Source organism: Hyaena hyaena, unplaced genomic scaffold (assembly GCF_003009895.1).
Source record: "Hyaena hyaena isolate Hyena2069 unplaced genomic scaffold, ASM300989v1 scaffold_1186, whole genome shotgun sequence".
Lineage (NCBI taxonomy): Eukaryota > Metazoa > Chordata > Mammalia > Carnivora > Hyaenidae > Hyaena > Hyaena hyaena.
In genome coordinates, this window is record NW_024081820.1 from 456,164 (window position 1) to 480,377 (window position 24,214).

The 24,214-nt window shown below is 50.5% G+C and overlaps 1 protein-coding gene across 1 annotated transcript in view; it reads left to right on the forward strand.

Moving 5' to 3' along the window:
- The window catches only part of POLE (DNA polymerase epsilon, catalytic subunit), a 45,024-nt gene that overhangs the window by 4,387 nt on the left and 16,423 nt on the right, over positions 1–24,214 (forward strand). The window contains exons 8-28 of the mRNA XM_039222758.1: positions 709–816; positions 1,114–1,224; positions 1,503–1,588; positions 1,812–1,931; positions 3,140–3,272; positions 3,353–3,466; positions 3,592–3,804; positions 4,091–4,198; positions 8,584–8,712; positions 8,785–8,887; positions 8,985–9,131; positions 9,524–9,669; positions 11,715–11,863; positions 12,789–12,881; positions 13,071–13,215; positions 15,948–16,105; positions 16,457–16,652; positions 17,829–18,043; positions 20,591–20,693; positions 21,109–21,189; positions 21,299–21,421. Coding sequence (XP_039078689.1) covers positions 709–816; positions 1,114–1,224; positions 1,503–1,588; positions 1,812–1,931; positions 3,140–3,272; positions 3,353–3,466; positions 3,592–3,804; positions 4,091–4,198; positions 8,584–8,712; positions 8,785–8,887; positions 8,985–9,131; positions 9,524–9,669; positions 11,715–11,863; positions 12,789–12,881; positions 13,071–13,215; positions 15,948–16,105; positions 16,457–16,652; positions 17,829–18,043; positions 20,591–20,693; positions 21,109–21,189; positions 21,299–21,421 — 2,781 coding nt within the window. The remainder of the gene's footprint in view (positions 1–708; positions 817–1,113; positions 1,225–1,502; positions 1,589–1,811; positions 1,932–3,139; positions 3,273–3,352; positions 3,467–3,591; positions 3,805–4,090; positions 4,199–8,583; positions 8,713–8,784; positions 8,888–8,984; positions 9,132–9,523; positions 9,670–11,714; positions 11,864–12,788; positions 12,882–13,070; positions 13,216–15,947; positions 16,106–16,456; positions 16,653–17,828; positions 18,044–20,590; positions 20,694–21,108; positions 21,190–21,298; positions 21,422–24,214) is intronic.

The window sequence follows — 24,214 nt, forward strand, 5'->3', positions numbered from 1 at the left end:
CCTGGAGTCTGTCTTCAGATTCTGTGTCTCCCTCTCTCTCTGCCCCTCCCCGCTCATGCTTGCTCTATCTGTCTCTTAAAAATAAACATTAAAAAAAAAAAGTTGTAGAGAAATCTTTTGTTGTTGTTGGTTTCTGACCAGGTATAGTTTCAGTTAGTGCTTGTATGTCACCACGTGATGTCCTTGCTTGAGCTGGGCTGGATCTGAACTTTGAAGGAGAGTTCGACTTCCATTTTAGGTGGTTGATAGCGATGTGATATGGTGAAAAGTGGATTCATGTCTAGAAGGGCTTGGTTCAGGGACAGATTTGTGATCTTGGGCAAGTCTGTACTCCTTTTTTCTCACTTAAAAATGGAGATGTCGACTCTGTACCACAGTCTCCTATCTAGGTTATCAGAAAGGTCGAAATGAGATCATGATTTTAAAGTAGTTTTCAACTCAAGTGCTGTAATTCTGGGGTTTTCCTATCATGCCCTGGCCTCTTGTAGGTGGTGTAAGATTTCATATCCTTTGTAAATCATGGCACTCTTGACAGAGGGCAGTCAGCCCAACATGCCTGTCTCCCTTCTCTTGGAACTTCTCCCTGTGGTGGCTTCACCATTGTTCTCGCAGCTGGAGGTGGACGTGGTGGGTGTCGGGAAGACCCTTGGGGTCTCCAGAGCTCGGCTTGGTTTAAGTCCAACTTAACGAGACGTTCTGTCCCTAAAGGACCCTGTGGTTTTGGCATTTGACATCGAGACAACCAAACTGCCCCTCAAGTTTCCTGACGCTGAGACCGACCAGATTATGATGATTTCCTATATGATTGACGGTCAAGTAAGTGGTGCCTTTTGGGGTGTAAGCTTCCTAGGAGCCCATCCACCTTATGGTTGGTATTTTTCCAGTGAAAAATAAGTGAGTTGAGTCCAGGAAAGTGAAGAAACAAGCCATGCCCCTGCCTTCCAGTCTGAGTCTGACACATGTGGGGCTCGGGCTGCGTCTCTTCCTGGCAGGGCGAGAGACCTCACGTTCCTGAAGGTTCCAGCCGCAGGAACTTGTAGGCCGTGTGTGGAGAGGCGTGTGTTCGGCTTCTTGTGGCCTCTAACTCACGCTGACTGCTCGTGCGCTTCCCAGGGCTACCTCATCACCAACAGGGAGATTGTGTCAGAGGACATTGGAGATTTTGAGTTCACCCCCAAGCCAGAGTATGAGGGACCCTTCTGTGTCTTCAATGAACCCGATGAGGTAAAGAGGTATCATGTGGGAAACTACCTGGTGTTTGGAGCGAGATGGGAAGGAGAGCCCTTGGACCCTTGAGGCCTCAGCGCTCATTTACCCAGAAGGGCAGCTTGCTGGTCTGGGTTCCTGGCGGTGTGGTCCTCATTCACCCTGGAGGCATGAGTGGGTGTGGAAATAAGATACAGCGTGAAGTTCCTGCTTTTCCGAAATTTTGGGAGGGGTGCTTGGAAGTAGCTGGAAGAAGAGAAACAAATCCTCTGATTGCTACAAATCATTGAATTCAGGTTCATCTAATCCAGAGGTGGTTTGAACATGTCCAAGAGACAAAACCCACCATCATGGTCACCTACAATGGAGACTTTTTTGACTGGTGAGTCTAGTGTCTGGTTTGTGAGTGACTGCAGTGTGTTGGGGAGGGGATGTTGTGTGGCAGCGTGAATAGACTTAATGCTACTGAGTTGTACACTTAGAAATGGTTAAGATGAAGAGGAGAGGTGGGCGTGGGGTTCCTGGGTTTGCTCAGGAGTCTGCTGGGGGCCTGAGGGAGGTGAAGAATACCTGCCTGTGTGCCACCTGTCTGCCCTCATCCCTAGGCCGTTTGTGGAGGCCAGAGCAGCAGTCCATGGGCTGAGCATGTACCAGGAGATAGGGTTCCAGAAGGACAGCCAAGGGGAGTACAGGGCGCCCCAGTGCATCCACATGGACTGCCTCAGGTAGGCCCGGCGGCTCCTCACGCTGTCTGAGAGGACTTCCTAGGTGCGGGTCCAAGGCTCCCTTCGTGCACATACTTGTCCTGTCTGCGTCCCTTTGAGGGAGAAAGGTGGCCTCTGAAGCGGCTCTGTCACCTTCAAGGACAGCGGCTGTGGCTAGGTCCGGGGACATGCTGTCTTCCCTCATGTGCTCGCTCCTCCTCCTACCAGCAAACGTGCTCATGTCAGGCCTGGGGCTGGGGAAGCCAGAGCAGAAAGAGGCCAGGTTGCTCGAGGTCCTGGTGCTGTGAAGCTCCCCACAGAGGTGAGGCTGCAGCAGCCAGGGGCGTTCAGGCTGGAGAGAAAGGTGGTCCTGTGGCCTGCTGACCTTGGGGGTAGATTTTATCTTGGGGAGCCTGGCCGTATGGCGTGGGGGTTGGAGGGAGCAGATGGGAGTGAGGAGAGGGGTGGACTTGGGCATCCACGGCCCTGGGGGGCAGGGGGACATGGGATACAGGGAATGTTGGATCTCAGGGTTTGGGGTGGGCTCTGGGGCAGGAGGGTAGTTTCTAGGTAGAAGCAGGCCTGGGAACCCCATTTATAGGGGCGTGGTGACCAATGGGTTCCAGAAGAGAAGGAACAAGGGTGGGGCTTCAGAGGAGGCGGCAATATTGGGAGACGCCAGGGGCACTTCTGGGGGTGCGGGTGGCCAAGGGTGTGGATGCTGAGGGAGGTGAGACTAGATGCAGTTAGGGAGCTGTGGGCGTCACTCATGCGGCTGACTCGTGGGGAGGGTGTGCAGACGGGTGTGGGGGTGAGGGACACAGAGTGGCTCCCGGTCTCCATGCCGAAGGGACTGTAAGCAGAGAGGAGGTTAGGAAGAGGGCCTGAGCCGGTTGGGGAGAGCAAGGCAGACTGGCAGTCCCACGGGACAAGCTGGAGGGACTGACGGTTCCCACCTGCTCACCGTTCTCTCTCTGCAAGGGACAGAGGGAGGCCATGGGACGTGGGAGACTGGCATTTCCTTGTGTTTGCGGGCATATCCGTGAGATTACCTGGACCTGGGGTAGCTTCAGGAGGCGTCTGTGCTGTGTGGGGTCTCGGTGGCAATCCCTGGGGTACCTGCTGGGACTCTGCCTCTTCCTGTGTCGTGTCCAGCTGGGCTGCCTCTTGCAGTGCTTGGGCTTCATCTCAGAGCCATCTCTGACCTTTGTGCGTGTTCTTGTTCCCAGGTGGGTGAAGAGGGACAGTTACCTCCCTGTGGGCAGCCACAACCTCAAGGCAGCTGCCAAAGCCAAGCTGGGCTACGACCCTGTGGAGCTGGACCCCGAAGACATGTGCCGGATGGCCACTGAGCAGCCCCAGGCATGTGCCTTTACCTGTAGCTCTGATGCGGTGCCTGCCCGGCTCCTCATCGTTCTTACTGGCTGACATTCTCTCCTCAGACTCTGGCCACGTACTCGGTGTCAGACGCAGTGGCCACGTACTACCTGTACATGAAGTACGTCCACCCCTTCATATTCGCCCTCTGCACCATTATCCCCATGGAGCCCGATGAGGTCAGTGCCTCTCCTGGCCCCCGTGCCGTTCTCAGCCCGCCCCCCAGAGCTTGTCCTGGGCGACCGACGTGGAGGCAGCTGTGTGGTTTTGGCAGTTGTTGTGAACCCCGGCGTTTCCCCTGCAGGTGCTCCGGAAGGGCTCCGGGACGCTGTGCGAGGCCTTGTTGATGGTGCAGGCCTTCCATGCCAACATCATCTTCCCCAACAAGCAGGAACAGGAGTTTAACAAGCTGACTGACGATGGCCATGTGCTGGACGCCGAGACCTACGTGGGTGGCCACGTGGAGGCCCTGGAATCGGGCGTGTTCCGCAGTGACATCCCCTGCCGGTTCAGGATGGTCAGCCCCTCCCTGGTCTCCCAAGGGGTGGCCCCTCCCCAACCCGAGTGCTGTGCTGGGCCCCAGAAGCCTCGAGGGCTGCAGTACAGCCCTCACCCCTTTCTCGCCCTGTGCGTCCCTCCCTCACCAGCCCTCCTTTGTCTGGCCTGCCCTTGACTGAGGCGCTGCAAGGCCAAGCACTTGGCTCCTCTGGGGCACTGTCCGCAGTGTCCTGCCCGAGCTAGATGGGTACGTGCGAGGGCATTTTCCCTTCTCACTTGCGTTCTGTCTTGGTCATTTGTACTAGAATCCCGCTGCCTTTGACTTTCTGCTGCAGCGGGTGGAGAAGACCATGCGTCATGCCATCGAGGAAGAGGAGAAGGTGCCCATGGAGCAGGTCACAAACTTCCAAGAGGTAACGTTCCAGGGGGCCAGGAGAAACAGTCTTCACATGCCCTGTCTTGTAGACTGGCTTCTTTCAGTAGTGTGTTTATTATGCACCTACTGTGTGCTGGTACTTGGGCTCCAAGCCAGATGATATAGTTTGTTTTGGTCTGGTTGGGGGACATAGGATAGTGTTGTGGTTAACAGTGAGCAACCGCACTTAGGGACATGGTAGAGTTTCACAAGTTGGCGGTGGGGTCTTGAGCTAGCTCTTGCTTTGAACATGGCAGTGGGTGGATGGTTGGACAAAGGCGAGTGATAGGTCTTATGCCCAGTTCATTTGGACTTCCTTTTGTTATTAAGGATACTTTAAAAGTGATGACAACCAATTCCTACAAATAACAGACTAGATTATAGTGACCATAAAAGCTTTCGAATAATGGTTAGAAGGCACCACTTACAAAGTGCCGCATGCCTGGAGACCCCGGGTACCTCCCACCTTGCTTGTCCTCGTTGGATGTGGCACTTCTCAGGTGTGTCTGTTGGGCACTGCTCAACACCATAGCATATTGAGTTACTAGTGATTTGGAGTTTTTACGAGTTTTTAGGATTGATTTCAAGAAATATCTCATAACATGGGCACATGAATGGGTCAGTCGGTTAAGCATCCGACTCTTTGATTTCAGCTCAGGTCATGATTTTGAGGTTGTGAGATGGAGCCCTGCATCAGGCTCCATGCTCAGGGCAGAGATCCTCTCTCTCCTCCCCCTTTCACACTCTCTGTCTCTTAAAGAAAAAAGAAATGTCTCAGAACAGACTCACTAGGCAGAATTCAAATACCATTGTGTTTATAGGGGTGCCTGGGTGGCTCAGTCGGTTAAGTGTCCACCTCTTAACAGATTCTTGATATTGGTTCAGGTTATGATATCATGGTCCTTAGATCTGAGCCACACATTGGGCTCTGTGCTGGGCCGGAGCCTGCTTAATTCTCCCTCCTCTGCCCGTCCCCTGCTTGTGCTCTCTGGTCTCTCTCACGAATGAGAAAACTGTTTATACGCTGTATGACTGTAAAGTGCTGTGCGGCTGTCGTCAGCTCCAGCTACCATGTACTTGGGGAACTCTCTAAGAACAACCTAGAAGAGTGTGTAGGCCGAATAACGAATGTGAGTTAACATTTCAGAAGGAACACAGACACCAGTTTCAGGTTGAAGAGAGAGGAACGTGAGTGACAACAAAGATGCGCTGATTGGAGGGACTCCAGACACCCCGCAGACCCAGCTCCTCCTGGAGGTCGGAGTGTGGCTTGTTAGCGGTTTCTAAAGTGTTTGAAAGGGCAGCAGGCCCATCTCTTTGTTCCCAAGGGACCATCTTGTCCCGAGGGAGCCGGTGGGAAGTGCCAGCCGCGGATGTGTTCTGTGGGAACTCCCTCTTCCCTGGACTGTCTCCATGGTCCTCCTCATTGGCATTTCAGGACCTGCCTCAGTGGAGAAGGATGGAGTGATTGTTCTAATGATTCATTGCCTAAAATTCAATTAGGAACAAGTATTAACGCATCTGGTATTTCCTCTTCTACGTGATAGACATCATTCCTTTTTAGTCATTGTTGCTTTATAACTTTTGGTGTGTTTTTTATTTTGACTACTTTGGAGTGTTTTAAGGAGTGTTGTTTTGGTTTGTTTTTTGGAGAGAGCTTGCAGGAGTGAGGGCGCAGAGGGAGAGAGAGAATCCCAAGCAGGCTCCACACTCAGCACAGAGCCTAACGCGGGGCTTGATCTCCCAACAGTGAGATCATGACCTGCGCCGAAATCAAGAGCTGGATGATGCTTAACTGACTGAGGCACCCAGGCACCCCTTAGGCACGTTTTCATTTAAGTGATTTTTCTAGTACAACTTCCAAATTTAACGTATTTCATTAAATAAAAAGATGGCTATTCTCATGGTTAGTCTGTATATTTATTTTTTTGTTTTTTAATGTTTTATTTATTTTTGAGAGAGGGAGAGACAGAGACCGTATGAGCAGGGGAGGGTCAGAGAGAAAGGGAGACACAGAATCTGAAATAGTCTCCAGGCTCTGAGCTGTCAGCACAGAGTCCAATGTAGGGCTTGAACCCATGAACCGTGAGATCATGACTTGAGCCGAAGTCAGACGCTTAAGTGACTGAGCCACCCAGGCGCCCCTCTTTGTATCTATTTAGATGTTTTTCAATTTTCTCTATTCTTAAATGTTTAAAACAGACGTTGGCAAACTATAGCCCATGAGGCCTGTGTAACCAGCAAACCTAGAATAGTTTTTACATTTTTAAAACGTTAGAAAACAAAGATTGTGTGACAGATTGTGTGGCCACAAGACCTAAATTAAAATATTAATTATCTGGTCCTTTGCAGAGGTTTGTGGAGTCATTAGATTAACTTCTAAATACACCAATTCTCCAGTTCTGATGTGTACGTTTTGCGCAGAACGAACTTACCAGATAGGTACATGTTAATGTTACGATATAATTAGGTATTACTTTTGGGAGAGTGAATATATAACCATTAGAAGCCAGTTAGTTTTAGGGGCATCTGGGTGGCTCAGTTGGTTAAGAGACCTCCTTCGGCTCAGGTCATGATTTTGCATTTCATGGGTTCAAGCCCCACGTTGGGCTGTGTGCTGACAGCTCAGAGCCTGGAGCTGCTTCTGATTCCGTGTCTCCCTCTTTGTCTCTGTCCCTCTTCCACTTGCTGTCTCTCTCTCTCTCAAAGATAAATAAACAAAAAAAAGAAGCCAGTTAGTCTTAGCCTTACATAGTTTTAGTGACTTTTTTAGGGTAGCATGTTTATTTCTGGAGGTTACTTTTCAGATGTGCTTCATCTGGTTTTTAGAAGTGGACTCTTTCCCTGTATTTTATTTAGGGTTTCAGTCTTCCGTATTTTTAATTGTGCTGGTTTCCCCGCCTTTAGGAGATTCATTCTACTGGGTTCTCAAGGGCCTCCTCCGACTGGGTCTGCTCTCGGTTGTGGGGGTATTTCTTCCCACGCTCTGATTTTGGGGTGTGAATTTGTATTCAGCGGGAGTCTCCTGCAGCCCGTCAGGCCGTCAGGTGCTTTGACAGTTGTTTCTGGCTCCTGGGCCAGAGGATCCGGTGGAGAGTAAGGTAAAGCACACGCTCGTTAGAGGGACCAGCCTGCAGTGCCAGGTATTCAGCCCAAGGACACGTGATGTTGGTGAACAGAATTTTAGTTTATTCTTCCACGTAGGTGGCCTTTGACAGTCCTGCCGTTTTGGGGGGGTTCTGTTTTGTCCCCCTGTCGTGTGCAGACTGCCTGTCCCCGAGGAGGCGTGAGAAACGTGCGGGAGCACTCACACCCTGGGCGGAGACAGCAGACCTGAGAAAGGCCTGAGCGTGAGGCTGGGGCTCCGCTCTCAGAGGGGGTTTCTCTCCTTCCTCGGACAGGAGTCCCTCGTGAACCGCACTCACTCGTGCACACCCTGGTTCACACGGAGCGCCTGCCCTCCTGGGAGTCCGTGGTTTGGGTGTGTGCGGGCAGAGCTGCCCAGGTGCCCAGCCCCCTGCAGACACCCCGGGCGCTGGGTCTGTGGCTTCCCTGTCAGGTGGCACGGGGCACGTGTTGTCCCGGTTTGATGTTGTGAGAATTAAGTTCATCTCAGCTTGAGCCTGACCTCCTATCATTGCCCCACATGCCTTTCCCCTTTGCCGATTGAGTTCTCTGTCCTTTCACTGTGAGTCACTGCACCTGGGGGTGGTCCTGGAGACCCCGACACAGAGCCTGGCCTCTGCCAGGCCACTGCTGATGTAGCTCCCTGCTCTGGTTTTGAGTCCACTCTTTGCTCTCGCCCTCTGGGGATGACTTAAAAGCTCAGTTCTGCATTTACAGGGTAGACCGCATCTTTCATGCAGGATATCTAGGTGTTAGGTACCAGGAGGGTTTTTTTAGATAACAGTTTGACCTCTGGTTGGAAACAAATCTGATTCATTGGTTTATAAAGTAATGCTGGGGAGCATCTAGCACCGAAGTTCAGAGCGTGGCGTTTGGGCTGAGGGCACCCGTGCTTGAGCCCCTGCTCAGCTCTTGAGCCTCTTGTCTGTCAGGTGAGGGGACAGATGCGGAGGCAGGAATGTCACCTGTCCACACCGTGCATGCATGCAGGACACCCAGGAGGGACGCTGTTGATCCTCCAGCTGGGTCTTACACCTTGCTGGCAGACGGGCCCTGTCGTCCGAGGCCACAGTCAGTGTTTGCTCCCAGCCCCGAAAGGCCCTCTGGGGTGGAGGCTGCTGCTCCCTGAGATGCTGTCCTCCTTAGGGTTCTTTCCTCGTGAGGCTCCTGCTGTCCTGGGACCCACGTGCTTGCTTTGTTACTGTCCATACAGTCTAGTTTTTGTCTCGGTCGCCACTCTTTGTCCTTTCTCCATAGGTATGTGATCAGATTAAGACCAAGCTCACCTCCCTGAAGGATGTTCCAAACAGAATCGAGTGTCCCCTTATCTACCACCTGGATGTGGGGGCCATGTACCCCAACATCATCCTGACAAACCGCCTGCAGGTGAGACGGATTCCCCCATCAGAATCGAGCTCTTTCTGCCCAGAATCTAACTGTCCCCCCTCCCCCACACAGCCCTCTGCCGTGGTGGACGAGGCCACCTGTGCTGCCTGTGACTTCAACAAGCCTGGAGCAGACTGCCAGAGGAAGATGGCCTGGCAGTGGAGGGGCGAGTTCAGTGAGTGTGACCCCGGGGCAGGGGCAGGGGCAGGGTGGCTCAGCGAGCAGTGGGTGCACAGGTCTGTGTCACCAACGTTCCTCTGACACCCTCCTAGTGCCAGCCAGTCGCAGCGAGTACCATCGGATCCAGCACCAGCTGGAGTCAGAGAAGTTCCCTCCCTTGACTGCAGAGGGCCCAGCCCGGGCCTTTCACGAGCTGTCCCGCGAGGAGCAGGCTAAATATGAGAAGCGGAGGCTGACAGGTGAGCAGTTTCCAAACATTGTGGCTCCTCTGACTTGGACCTGTGTTGGTACGTCACAGCCTGATGTCAGTTAACTAGATGTTGCACTGGATGAGATCACTGTGAACTAGTTCTTCTTACAGCCTTGCTTTGCTTATTTCTCCCTCAGTGAAGATTTAGATGATGAATTGTGCTTCCTGGGCCCTTGATGAATTTAGCCCATCTACACTGGGCTGTCCTTTGATAGGATAAGCCAGCACTATCTTTCTGAGTTTTGGGCTTCTCCATACTAACCTAGAAAGTTGCATCTGTTGGCGCGCACTGCACCCTAGCTTCCTTTGGCTCTGTGCAGGCGGCCTGGCTGTCGCCTGTGTGGAGTCTCACACGCTGCCCTGCTCTCGATCGTGCTGCAGATTACTGCCGGAAGGCCTACAAGAAGATCCACGTGACCAGGGTGGAGGAGCGCCTCACCACCATCTGTCAGCGGGAGAACTCCTTCTATGTGGACACGGTGCGCGCCTTCCGGGACAGGCGCTATGAGTTCAAGGGTCTCCACAAGGTGAGTCTGACCTTTGTGAAGTCAGAACAGAGTCTAGTTTCCGAGATGAGAGTCCTCGCTTGGTGCTGTCTGGACATCCCAGTTAGGGTATGTGACTCCCAGCTTCTGGGCTCTCACACATTTGGAAAATAATTGAATGCACAGTTGTTTTGAGTTTGTTTGTTTGTTTTTAAGTAGGCTTCACACCCAATGTGGAGCCCAATGAGGGGCTCAAACTCATGACCTTGAGACCAAGACCTGAGATGAGATCAAGAGTTGGGACACATAACCAACTGAGCCACCCAGGCGCCCCTCAGTGATTTTTAGTTTTCAGGAATTAAGGGCCTGAGGCCTTGAAACTATTTTGAATGATTACTTCTGAAGTATTTATTTAGAGCAGTGGTCAGTCGACTGTGGCTGGCCAGGCTGTTTTTATAAATAAAACTTGATAGCAACTGAGCTGCGTCCCCGCAGCAGGGAGGTGAGCAGCTGGAGCAGACACAGAGACCTCACGACCCCAGCACTGGCCATATGGCCCCGTAGCTTGCCAGCCCCCAACACGGAGGAATTCGGGTGATTTACTGGGCTGGCTGTTGCAGGGGTATCAGGGAAGACACATCCCGCCTCGGTTGTCATGACACATTGTAGCTTCATACTTAAACAAATGGGGTTATTTTTCCTGAAAGACCCTCTTTCACTGTTGGACTCTGTAAGGTCCCTGCTCTGATAGACTTTGTCATGGTAAGAGATTCGTGACATAAAACTCCACGTTTTTAAGCGCTCGGTTCTGTGGCATTGGGTACGTTCACAGTTAGCCACCACCCCCACCCCTCTCCAGAACTCTTCATCTTACAGAACTAGAACTGCACCATTTCCCAGTAAGCCCCTATCCTGCTCTCCTTCTCTGAGTTTAACTCCTCCAAGTCCCTCACGTAAGTGGAGTCACACGGTGTTTGTCTTTTCACGACGGCTCCTTTCCCTTCACAGCGCGTCCTGCAGGATCATCCGTGTAGTAGCGGCCGTCAGAATCTCCTTTCTGAGGCTGAATAATACTCCGTTGTGTACGCACCGCATTTTGTCCATCCTCCCAGTGTACGGACACTGGGTGGCTTCCACGGTTTGGCCACCGTGGATAATGCTGCTGTGAACGTGGGTGTACAAATCTCTTGAAGTCCCTGATGTCATCTTTTGCGTGTGCACCCAGATGTGGGATTGCTGGGTCATGTACTCATTCCATTTTTAACCTTTTGAGGAACTGGCATGCCGCTTCATTTTATTTTAGTTAACTATAAAGTTACTTATTCTCTGTCTCACTCTTCAGACAGGCACTAAAAGTGTCCGTCTCATTCTTCGGAGTCTAACATAATACCTGGTACATAGTAGGCATTCAATAAATATCTTAATTGTTTGTTCTTTGTATTACTTCTTCTTTTTTTTTTTTTTTTTTTTTTGAGAGAGAACGAGCGCATGCGCATGCAGGAGAGGGACAGAGAGAATCTTAAACAGGCTCCATACTCAGTGAGGAGCCCAACATGGGGCTCTATCCCACAACCCTGGGATCATGACCTGAGCTGAATTCAAGAGTTGGCCGCTTGGACCGCTTGGGTGGCTCAGTTAAGCGTCCGACTTCAGCTCAGGTCATAGTCTCACAGTTTGTGAGTGTGAGCCCCGTGTCAGGCTCTGTGCTGACAGCTCGGAGCCTGATCCTGCACCAGATTCTGTGTCTCCCTCTCACTCTGCCCCTCCCCCACTTGTGCTAGCACGCATGTGCTCTCTCTCTCTCTCTCAAAAATACTTAAAAAGAAAAAAGAAACCACGTGCTGGAGTCTCTAGGGGCCAGTCACGATGTCTGCCTGTTTGTCTGGCTGTGCCCCTGGAGAGAATGGGATAGGGAGACGTGGCAGATCATCAGCAGTGGTTTTTCTGGATGTGTCTACGGTCTTCACTTGTATTGGATTTTGAAGTATTGTATAGATTTGAAATTTTCACAGTATGAAAACGCTGGGCCAGGGACTGTGCAGACTGAGCTGGAGGAACTGAGGTGATCCGTGTGTGTGTGGTTCCAGGTCTGGAAGAAGAAGCTGTCCGCGGCCATGGAGGTGGGCGACGCGGCCGAGGTGAAGCGCTGCAAGAACATGGAGGTTCTGTACGACTCCCTGCAGCTGGCGCACAAGTGCATCCTGAACTCCTTCTACGGCTACGTCATGCGCAGAGGGTGGGCTCCCGCCGGAGGGCCTCGCTCTGGGATGTGGGAGAGGGCGGTGCGGGCAGGGCGTGGGGCCACGCTGACGCAGAGGCCTCTGGTGCCAGGGATCAGTACGCAGACGTGTTGTCGGGCTGTCTTGGGCTGGAGACCGTGATTTGGTAGTTTGTGACTACCAGCGTGACTTAGTGAATGGTGTCGCTTGGGGGCTGTAGAGTGGTCCAGGCCATCCCAAAAAAGCACTGCGTGAGTCACGGGGTGGGGTGTAAAGCCCTCTGAGAAGCCTGTCAGGACGACCAGGGGTGGGGGTGGTCTGAAAGCCAAGATGGAGACTGTTTCTGACCGAGATGTACAGCCAGGTGGGTGAGGGCCGTGGGGAGAGCAGGTTGTAGAGGCCTGGCCTACATGACGTGGGCAGCGTCATGAGGAACAGCAGCGTGGCGGCTCTGGAGGAGAAAGATGGGGTGCTAGGGTTTATTGGTGTGTTTGGAAGAGGGGGAAGAAAGCAGGGCCGGGAGGGGCCAGCCTCTGGGCGCCTGACCTTCCAGGTGAGACCTGGTTTGGGGGAACGAGGCAGGTGTCTGATGGGAAGCTGAGGGTGTTTGTGGGCCTGAGTTTTCCCCTGAGAAGTCGGAGGATGCACGTTGGGCCTGGGAGATGGAGAAGGCGGGAGATGGTGCTGGGGACAGAGGGAGAGGGCTCACGGGGGTGGAGGGGCCAGAGGACCTTCTGGGCTGGTATCGAGAGAGCATGTTGCCTGTGCTGCGTCCTCCAGCCCTGCACCCTGAAGCAGGGCGGAGGAGTGTCCTCAGCACAGAGCTAGGTGCTGTCCTGCTTCAGATGTCCCCTCCGTGGTGTCCTGCTCCCGACCTCCTCTAATGACCCTTTGGAGGGAGCCACCCCCACCCCACCCCCAGGCTGTGACCATCTTTCTCAGGGCTCGCTGGTACTCCATGGAGATGGCAGGCATTGTCTGCTTCACAGGAGCCAACATCATCACCCAGGCGCGGGAGCTGATCGAGCAGATCGGGTGAGTGCTATGCTCTGGCCAGCCACCGCGAGGGGACAGCCTGGAGGGGAAGCCTGGGGGCAGGGGGGCAGGGAGAAGGTGGCATTGTGGTTTGTGGGTCCACAGTGTGGAAGGGCCTTCACACTGGGTTCTTCCTGCATGGAGGCCAAGGTCCAGCATCCATGTGGCCTCGTTTCTCTCTCTCTAAAGGAGGCCCTTAGAGCTGGACACAGACGGAATATGGTGCGTCCTGCCCAACAGCTTCCCTGAAAACTTTGTCATCAAGACGACCAGTGTAAAAAAACCCAAGGTGACCATCTCCTACCCTGGGGCCATGTTAAATATCATGGTCAAGGTGAGTCTGGGTTCCAGGGTGGGCCTGCTGTCTCTGGCCCTGGGTTCCCAGCACCTCCACTCTGATGGGGATTTGGGAAGGGGACTACATTGGCTCTCACACTGGTGTGTTCCCCTTATTAATGTCACATCACCCTGCCTGTGCCATTCAGGCTCTTCTGTAGCCTGAGGACCTGTACAGAAAATGCTGTGCTCGTACTCGAGCGGGTCTGTTCCCTGTAGCACAGCAGCAGACTATTTTGCTTTTAAGTTTTTATTTTGAAATGACTTCAGACTTACAGAAAAGTTATGAAAGTAAAACAGAGAATTTGTGTATATGCTTCGGCCCGTTTCCTCTAATGTTAACTAACATATGTAAACCATGGCAGTTTTACCAGAACTGAGAAGTTCACGTGGGCGCCGCACTGTAACCAGGCCGTAGTCTTTATTCGGATTTCCCTAGTCCTCGCAGGCTGGCCGCTCCCTGTCTTCAGTGAGCCCTGCTCGGGTGTCCTGTTGGCTGCCCCTCACTTGGGTTTGTTTGTTGTTTTTTATCGTTAGAATGAGATTATTTGCGTTTTTTAAGGAACATCAGAGGTGACATGACCCATGTTTCATTCTTTGGCTGCTTGGTGTGCCAGGATCTGCACTTCTGGTCACCAGGCACGGCTCCTGCCCCCCGCCTCCCACCCACTGTCCCACTCACTGTACCCCTGCTGGGGCGAGTCATTGAGCCTACATCGGCGGGCAGGAGTGTCAGAGAGTCTGGCCATGTGTTAAAGCCACCAGAGCCTTGAGTGAACCCAAGAGGAGAGGAGGTACTTGAGGCCATGCAGGTGTCCTGTGTCTCCCCAGTTTTCACTGGTTTGAATGACGGTCCTGCGGTGGCTTTTCCCCACTGGTGGCTCCCGCTTTCCCACACTCCTGGTACATTTATTGGACTCCCTCTGTAAGGAAGCGTAGCGCCCCTCTTCCCACGTATCCCCCACTCAGCAGGTCTCTTCATTGCCTATTTGTTAGGCCGGGTTGTAACGCAGGCCCGTCCTGGTGTTTTGTGACTCGGCTTATTCCTCTTGGGCTGCCAGGACCTCCTTCACATTTGCCTACATGTTCCTGACACATGTCCCTGCTCTGTGGTTCCGACTGGAGCATTTTTTTTTTTTTAATGTTTTTTTATTTATTTCTAAGAGAGAGAGAGAGAGAGTGTGAGCAGGGGAGGGTCAGAGAGAGAGGGAGTCACAGACTGAAACAGGCTCCAGGCTCTGAGCTGGCAGTCAGCACAGAGCCCGACGCGGGGCTCAAACCCACAACCGTGAGATCATGACCTAAGTGAAAGTCGGACGCTTAACCGACTAAGCCACCCAGGCGCCCCTGGAGCATTTTTAATTTAATTATTTCTTTAGCAGTTTCTTCCTTCTTGGTCCTGTAAAGTGCTTTAGCCTCCTCTTACGTCATCCTAGTCCTCGCCCTGGAATCTGCCATTTCTCCGAGGAACGAGATTCATTTTATTGGGGAGGGTATTAGAAACCACGGTCAGAAGCAGACGCTCATTGCTGCTGGGTGTCACTGCATTTAGCTGCTCTCAGATTGGACTAGGGGTATGTCTGTGCCTGAGAGCCCTGTCCACGCTGCATCTAGGTTTATTTCTCTGTCTGCATGTGCACTTTACAATACCACATGCAGGGGGCGCCTGGGTGGCTCAGTCAGTTGAGTGTCCGACTCTTGGTTTCGACTCAAGTCATGGTCCTGCGGTTGTGGGATCATGCTCCACACTGAGCTCTGCCCTGGGCATGGAGCCTACTGAGGACTCTCTCCCTCCCTCGCTCCGTCTCCCTCTCCACCCCTTTTCCCACTTGTGCTGTCACTCACACACAGGTGCTCTCTCTCTTTCTCTCTCTCTCTCTCAAAACATTTAAAATACATCTGTATGTACGTATAGAACATAAGTCCACATTCTTTCTGCCCAGCCCCAGTCTAGTCCCCTTTTCTCGTTAGTAACTTCTTTTTCTTGCAGTCAGCAGCCTGTCCCTCATTTTCTCAGCAGGTTTATTTGTTCAGCACTAGTGTGTATGTAAAATTGTAAAACGGCTCCAGGATTGTGCCACGTGTGTCATAAACCTAACCGACTACAGCACAGTGTGTATGTGTAGTTGCTACTATCTTTAGTCTGTATACCTCATCACAACTGGGTTTGCTGCAGTGCCTGAAGCTGGCCCTTCAGTGGGATCCTGTGCATAAAGCTTTGACCTTGTTTGTCCCAGTCTGCAGTCTCTCTCGGGGTTGCCCAACATCCTGGTTGGATGCTTTTTCAAGTGCTTACAATAAAGTTCACTCTCCATAGAGTGCAGTTCTGTGGGTTTTGACCTGCATATAGTGTCATGTTTCCACCACCACAGAGAACACGGAACAGCTCCACCGTCCAGAAGTTCCCAAGTGCCGCCTCTATCATCAGCCCTTCTCCTCTTTCCCTAGACCCTGGCTCCCCAGTGTATTCCTTTGCAATGCTAATTCTGCCTTTTCCAGAATGTCCTGGGGACGCAAACAAGGTGTATAAGCTTCTGGACTTGGCATGATGCATTTTGGTTCATCCACATCTGACATGAGTCAGAACTTGGCCTCTCTCTTTGGCTGAGTGGCGTCCAGTGTATGGAAGAGCCCCGGGTTGCTGGTCTGGCCAGTCCTCATAGGCACCTGGTCACTTCCTGGTTTGGATGGTCAGGAGTGAACCTGTGTCTTCTTCCTCTTGTTTTGCAGGAAGGCTTCACCAATGATCAATACCAGGAGCTGACTGAGCCGTCCTCACTCACCTATGTCACCCGCTCAGAGAATAGCATCTTTTTTGAAGTTGATGGACCCTACCTTGCCATGATCCTTCCAGCCTCCAAGGAAGAGGGCAAGAAACTGAAGAAGAGGTAGGAATCCCACAGCCTTTGTGCCTGGGGAGAAAATGAATGAGATTTAACAACCCATCCAGGAAGTGGGCCAGGAGGCCAGATGGGAATCGTTTTGTCTTTTGACCTTTTTGTTTCATATGGAAAGCTGTCGTCAGCACACATCCTGCCGTCTCTGCTCTCCACCTGCTAGACTCTGGTCCTACAGGCTGCAGGCCCTTATGTTGTTTTTGTGTCAGAAATAGGAACCTCAGGGTGAAGAGATGTTTGCTGCCTGGGAGGGTTGGACGGGGACAGGGAAGGTGGAGGGCCGTTGACAAGCAGCCAGCATCCCAGGCTCCTGTTCACTGCTGGGCTTGTCTGTGATTCCAGATACGCTGTCTTCAATGAGGACGGTTCCCTGGCTGAGCTAAAGGGCTTCGAGATCAAACGCCGGGGGGAGCTGCAGCTGATTAAGATCTTCCAGTCTTCAGTGTTCGAGGCCTTCCTCAAGGGCAGCACCCTAGAAGAAGTGTATGGCTCTGTCGCCAAGGTGGCTGACTACTGGCTGGATGTGCTGTATAGTAAGGTAAGGCCGCCCTCCTCCTCACCTGACTGAGGGTCCTGCGGGGAGGGACCCGTGTCCACTGGGCTCCTGGAGAGCAGGGTGAGTCAGGGCTGATTCTGACAAAACAGGACTCCTGGCTCTGGTGCCCCTCAGAGTCCCTCTCAGTGGGGCTGTGTGTCCAATGACAATTCCATGAGGGAAACAAACAGCATAATTAAAGGGTTTGTAAGAGAAAATTTAACACTGATCCCATCAAGTTCTTTGATTTTTTTTTTTTTTACTTCGTAGGCCCTGTTAATGAATATGCAATTTCTATAATTTAAATGACACTGTTGGCTTACCTTCTCATGAAGTTTATCATTAATTTTTAATTCTTTGTTACTCTTTAGTCTGTATTTGTCAAGTTTGCACTACTTAATTTATAGAAATATTCACTTTTGTTGGGTATTGTAGGCTTCATTTTTTCACTGTTATAATGTTGCATTGAGTATCTTCGTACAGATGCTTTTCCCTCTGCTCTTGCATTCACATTAGGGGGATGCTTTCTAAGTGAAAGAGTACTGGTATGGACATGCTCGAACTTTTCCCAGCTTCCTTTGCTTTGTGGGCTGCTGTAGCTTGAGGCGTATTGTCTTGTTCTGTAGACTTGACCCGTACATGAGAATAAGCACCAAGAGAGAAAAACACACGAAGTAGGATCCAAACAAATCTTCCGGAATGTCAGGGCTGAGCAGCCAGGGGCGTGTGCACAGGAGCAGACATAGCTGTTTGTCCTCAGACCCCTCTGACTCCTCATTGTTCAGAGACCCCTTGGCTCCTCTCTTGGTCCCATGGCTCTCCAGGGGGCCAGTGTCTCTCTTTCCTTTTTCCTCACTCCTCCTTTCCCTATTTATCTCTTCGTTTTAGGAGAAAAATATCAGTAATTCTGTCTTTCCTCTTTTTCTATTAATTTTGGTGCTAAATAGCTCAGTAAATGTTTTTTAATGTTTTCTATGTAGTTTAACAAAATGGAAGTTGAGGTTTTGTGTGTGGATTTACGGTGCTGTGCTCACTGGCATGAGACAGCCGCGTTGCGCTGCTGCCTTCAGCCCATCAGGTTGGAGAAGCTTGCAACTCTGGGAGAGATAGCCCAGTGGGTTATCGCTGGGGTAGCGCTCTGTTCCTTCTGTGTGATCTCCCTGTTGCCTCTCTCTTCAGGCTGCAAACATGCCTGATTCTGAGCTGTTTGAGCTGATCTCTGAGAACCGCTCCATGTCTCGGAAGCTGGAAGATTATGGGGAGCAGAAGTCCACGTCTATCAGCACAGCCAAGCGTCTGGCTGAGTTCCTGGGGGATCAGATGGTGAAGGACGCAGGGCTGAGCTGCCGCTACATCATCTCCCGGAAGCCCGAGGGCTCTCCGGTCACAGAGAGGTAAGGGTTTCTGGGGTTTAGGAAGGGATGCTAGTTTTCTAGTTTTGGATGCTCGGGTTGGAAGCTTGAGTCTGTTGTGGGACCTCTGTTCCTTCGCAGCAATGTGAGCTTCCTTGTAAAGAGGAGGATGGTCAGGTGTGGAAGATGGGACTTGGCCTTGGGCCGCTGCAGAACCTGGGTTGTTGGGGGCTAGACTGAGCGTACCCTGTCAGTCATAGAGATGTGAGGGTGTCTTGGGTGAGGGGTCAGCTACGATGGACACCATCACAGGGTTCAGTTGAGGTCTAAGGCAGGCCCTGGATCACTCACTCCTTTGAGGAGACCATTGCCACCCTGGCTGGAGAGGTCTTCCGGGCGAGCTGCACAGAATGCTCTAACATCCACGCCTCCATGGCACTGCCAGTGCTGTGGCCCCAGCTCTCTTTACCGACAGACAGAAATGTCCTCCAGCTTCTGAAACACATTCAGCATAACAGCAAAGGGTTCTGTCAGACGGCGCCTTCCACTCCCAACTACGGAGTCTGCAGGGTCAGCAGTGGTTCTACTGTCTTCCTGTTGCTCATCAGGCTGTTTGAGCCGCACAGGGACCATGTGAATGAAACAGGAGGAAACAGTGTGTCAAAGGCATGGGTTTCTAGAACGATAGTAGGTGTTCTTCCTGCCCATCATTTATGACCGTGGCAGAACTTCCCACCATGAGCTTGGGGACTATAAGTGGTTCTGCAGGCAGGCCTTGAGCACCGTGGGCTGATGGGGGAGTGCTGAGCACCAACAAGAGAAGATGTTTCAAAGATGGCCACAGCGGTGCTTCCGTGACCGTTTGTGACAGGCCCCCCACGACACTCCTTCCCTTGCACAAGTCTGGGCAGTCCCGTGACTTGCTGCGGCCAGTGCAGTGTAGCAGGAGTGAGCCCAGGTTTCAGGGAGCCCTGTGCTTCTGCTCTTGCCTTTTGGATGCCCAGCTCACCTGCTGGGGGCTGTGGGGTCCTGTGTAGAGAGGGAGGCCCAGGTGACAGAGCAGCTGCTACACGTGCAGGGGAGACCACAGCGGCTTCACAAGTGACACCGGGCAGGACCACCTCAATTACAGGCTCATAAGCCGGAACAGTTTGTTTATTGTTTCGATCCATGGGGTTTGAGATGGTTTGTAGTATAGCAGTAGGTAACTGATAAAGCTAGAAATGTCCGCAATCCGCCTTCTCACCAATGCTAGGAAGGTCTGCAGCAGGGGCTGGTGGGGTGCAAATGAATGAAACATAGCAACTATGTCCTTAAAAAGAAAATCCCCGGCATTCTAACAAAAGAAGGAATTTGACCTAAGGCTAAAACAGATGACATACAGAGTAAAATACAGAATTCCTATATATCAGTAAGAAAACGGCAACACAGAAAGTAGGCAACTTCTATGAATGGGCAATTCACAAGTGAAAAAGTTGATGGTCAGAGCATGTAAAGATGGTTAAACTCACAGTAATCAGAAAAGACGTGTGATGATACCAGCTGTCAACACACGTAGACAGGAGTGCGGTGACAGTCACTTTGGAGAAGCCAGCGATGCATGATACATTAGAAGGTGCCTGATTGCCCTCACGATTGAGCATGTCTGGGCACGTGTCCTAGATGATTACCCCTGTGGTTTACATTGTGTTAAATAGCAAACATTGGGAATGCCGTAGTGTCCCTCAATCAGAAAATGGACAAATGTGCTCTTTATGCGGTGAAATGCTATGCGGGCGTTGGAACGGTTGAGTCGCAGCCGCATGGTAAATGCGCGGGCTGGCGCAGGCGCTGTACTTCCATCTCTATAAAATTTACAGACATGGGCAACGCTCTTGTTTATGGATATGTACAGACAGGAGTAGTCCGGGGGCAGGCGTGGGATTGGTAAACACCAAAACGGGTACCGTGTTTGTCTCTGGGAGGACAGTCAGGATTGCTGCTCAGGGCCTCGTCGTCGTGTTTGTTTTCTCATACGTGAGTGAGGTGAAAGGCCGGGCATGAAGTTGGATAGTGGTAACGTGCACAGAGGGCTGTGTTCTGTGCTTCTTTGTGTTTATAAAATACACGGAACAACTGTTTCCTCCAGTGAAAGGAAAGGGAGTTAACAGTTGCCCTGTTGTCTTGCTAGTGCCATGAAAACTGGCACATTCTTTCAGGAAAGCAGACAGACTTTTCTATTTCTTACCCAATGAGTAACATTTTCGAAATGTCTAATTACATGCATGCACATGGGTATGTAATTTAAGAGAGGACTTTGGCAATAGCTCTGTTAACAGTGGTCAGACAACACAGACCAAATGGCCTCCAGTGGAGGGATCGTGCATTAATCCGTGGTATTTTAATACAGTTAAGGATTTTTAGTAGTTGAATATGATAAACATTAGATATTAGATGTAGTTGATACAAAACAATGTCATTAAGTAAAAGAAGATATAAACTAGGTTCTAAGTCCTTATTTCCATGTGAAATACACGTACACTGGTAAGCGCTGGGACCAGACTTAGGGAGATTTTCGTGTTTGTGAGTTTTGTGCCTCTTTTCATCCAGGGCCGTCCCACTTGCCATTTTCCAGGCAGAGCCCATGGTGAGGAAGCATTTTCTCCGGAAATGGCTTAAGAGTTCTTCTCTCCAAGATTTTGATATTCGGACGGTGAGTGCTGACTTCTGTGCTCTGAGAAGTTTAGGAGGAGGAGTCGACAGCACAGTATCCCTGACTTGGATCACTGTTTTGTCTCAGTCTCCACTCTTGACGTTCTCCTCTCTGTACACAGTGGTGAGGAAGTAGTTCTACTTTAGAACAGAACTGGAAAAGCCAGTGCTGGGCAGCACTTAGACTCTGGTGCATGTTCCTGTGCTGGCTCAGCCAGCTCCTAACTGTCATCCTGGAGTCCTTTAAGTGCTCTGCCTCGGTTTCCTTCTCTGTGAAATGTGTACCTCTTGTCCCAGAATTTCTAGGTGGGGTAAGTATGACACAGGAAGCATTCAGAGTGGTGCCCGGTATCGAGTGGACATGGGGCTTCTGCTGCTACTGCTTTTCTCTTCCGTCTCTCCTTATGCGTGCCCAGATCCTGGATTGGGACTACTACATTGAGCGGCTGGGGAGTGCCATACAGAAGATCATCACAATCCCTGCGGCCCTACAGCAGGTGAGACCCCGCCCGTGCAGACAGGGCCCAATGTGGCTTAGAAGCCATGGAAACCTGGGCCTGGCCCCTACTACCAGGCAGACAAGTGATCGGTGTCACCTTCATGTAGGTGAAGAACCCAGTGCCACGTGTCAAGCACCCTGACTGGCTGCACAAGAAACTTTTGGAGAAGAATGACATCTGCAAGCAGAAGAAGATCAGTGAGCTCTTCGTCCTCGAAGGCAGGAGACAGGTAGTAGGCCCAGGACCGCGGAGCCGTGCCCGTCAGGCCCCATGGGGGCCCTGTGCTGGCCCAGTGTGGGTGCTTCCATTCAAGTGTCGAGTGTTTCTTTTCTTCCTAAAACTGTGCGCCTGATAGACAGTTATTTCCGCCTGGAAGTTCTGGGATAGGAAGCCCTGGGCCATCTGTCAGGGAGAAGGACTGTCTTCTGTATGAATAGAGCAGTGGCTGGGCTCGGAGACTCAGTGCATCACTGTGCCTGCGGACTCCCATTTTCTAGACTATGAAGTGAAAAGCTGTAGAAACCTTAGAGAATACTGAAGACATTGTATTGAAGGGCTTAGCTGAAATCAGGAAAGCTAAAAGAAAATTTTCAGCTACTGAAAATGCAAAGTGAACTTTATTTTTGCTATTTTCTTCCCCACCCCTCAACAAGTGAACTTTAGAGCAGCATACAAATTTACCTGCAAAAACCCCAATTCTTAGGTTGGACTTTTAAAGTCTGACTTTATCTTTATTATGAGAGTTGTCCCTGGGGCACGTGGCGGCTCCGTCAGTTAAGCATCTGACTCTTAATCTCAGGGCCATGAGTTCAAACCCTAAATTGGGCTCCGCACTGGGTGGAGCTTACTTAAAATTAAAAAAAAGAGCTGTCCCTAAAAAGTGAGGGCATAGACAGATTTAAAGGGATGGAAAACACATATATCAGGTAAATGCTAACCAAAGCAAAGCTGATGTAGCTGCATTAATGCCAGCAAAATAATCTTAGAGTCAGAAAGCATTAGGAAGGACAAGACGGTTATTAAATAATACTGAAAGTCACAATTCACCAGAACTATATAGTATTTATAATATTTTAGGTTTATCTTATTTACTTTTTTAAAATGTTTTATTTATTTCTGAGGCAGAGAAACAGTGTGGGCAGGGGAGGGTCAGAGAAAGAGGGAGACACAGAATCCGAAACGGGCTTCAGGCTCTGAGCTAGCTGTCAGCACAGAGCCTGACGCAGGGCTCGAACCCGCAAACTGTGAGATCCCATGACCTGAGCCGAAGTCAGATGCTCAACCGACTGAAGCCACCCAGGCGCCCCTCTAATATTTTAGTTTTAAATTAAATAAATAAAAATTTACCTAATTAGAAGAAGCTGATATCCAGTCAGTGTGGGAGATTTTAGCAAATCTCTCTCAATTGACAGATCAAGCAGACCAAAAGCTAGTAAAGGTATGTAAGGTTGGAATGACATAGTCAATCAACTATGTTTAATAACTAATTAGATTCAGTGAATAAATCTAACTCTGCACTGAGTAATTAGGAGATACAGATTCTTATCAACAACACATACAATAATGGCCACATATATGCCAAAAAGTAAGTTGCAGCAGGTTCTAGATACTTTATATAATACAAAAAATTTTACAAATAATTCCTAGGTCAAAGAAGCCATATGGGTATTAGAAATACTTAACGTATTAATCTTACCAAAATTGGTATAGTATGCAGCTAAGGAGCACTTCTGTGCAGCCCGCATAGGTAGATAGTAGAAAAGGAAGACAAATTAGATAAGCTTCCAGCTGAAGAATCAGAGAACAGCAGGGTGAGCCCCGGAGGTAGAAGGAAGGAAGTTACGAAAGCGAGAGCAGGAATGAAGGACATAGTAAACTCAAACCTTAGTCCTTGAAAGCATTTAGGAAGTAGATCTTTGTCAAGATAGATAAATCTTTGGGTTTTATTTTTTTTTAATGTTTTAAATGTTTATTTGTTTATTTTGAGAGAGAGAGAGCAGGAAGGGGCAGAGAGAGAGAGAAAATCCCAAGCAGGCTTCCTGCTGTCAGTGACATAGGACTTGAACCTCTACAGACCATGAGATCATGACCTCACCTGAAATCAAGACTCAGGTACACAACTGACTGAGCCAACCAGGCCCTCCTGGGTTTCTTTTTTTTAACGAAAACAAAAATGATTGTAGACGCTGTAAATTCCACAACAATATAAGGAGTTACCTTTCCTTATTAAACAAGTGGGAACTTAGATGGAATGCATAGAATTATTCACACTGACCTGAAAACCTGAATAAAACTTTGACCATTAGGGGCTCAGTTGGTGAAGTGTCTGACCCTTGATTTCAGCTCAGGTCATGATCTCACTATTTGTGGGTTCAAGCCCCACATCACGCTCTGTGGTGACAGCATGGAGCCTCCTTGGGATTCTCCCTCCCTCTCTCTCTCTCTCTCTCTCTCTCTTTCTCTCTCTCTCCCTCTCTCCCTCCCCCTCCCTCCCCCCTTCCTGTCCCTCCCCAACTCATGCCCTGTCTCTCTCTCTCTCAAAATAAACAAACTTTAAAAAAAGGAAAAAAAGAACTTTAACCATTAAAACATTGAATCACAGTTGAAAAAGAAACAAACTAAATGGTTTTTCAGAAGAATTTTACCCAACTTTTTAAATAGATTATTTCAGAGAATAAGAAAAGAGGAAAAGGCTCCTTAGCTCGTTGGAATGGGCCATGTCTACATTGTCAGTAGGAGTCAGTCTCAGAAACAGGTCAGTGGGTGAGAGAAGCAGGCTGTGGGATGTGGGTGGGATGTGCCCCCCGGGACTGTGACCCCGCAGCTTAAGTGGTCGGTGTTTGTGGGCAGGGAGCGGAGGTCCAGAATGCCCCCGGGAGTGATGGGTGCTGCACTGGGGGCTGGGAAGGAAAAGAGAGGACCTGTTCTTTGCAGTATTATATCTCTTACGAGGAAAGAATCCCAGAGCAAACAAGGCAAAATGTAGTCGTACTCGAGTGATGTTTTCTATTTGATCTCTTCA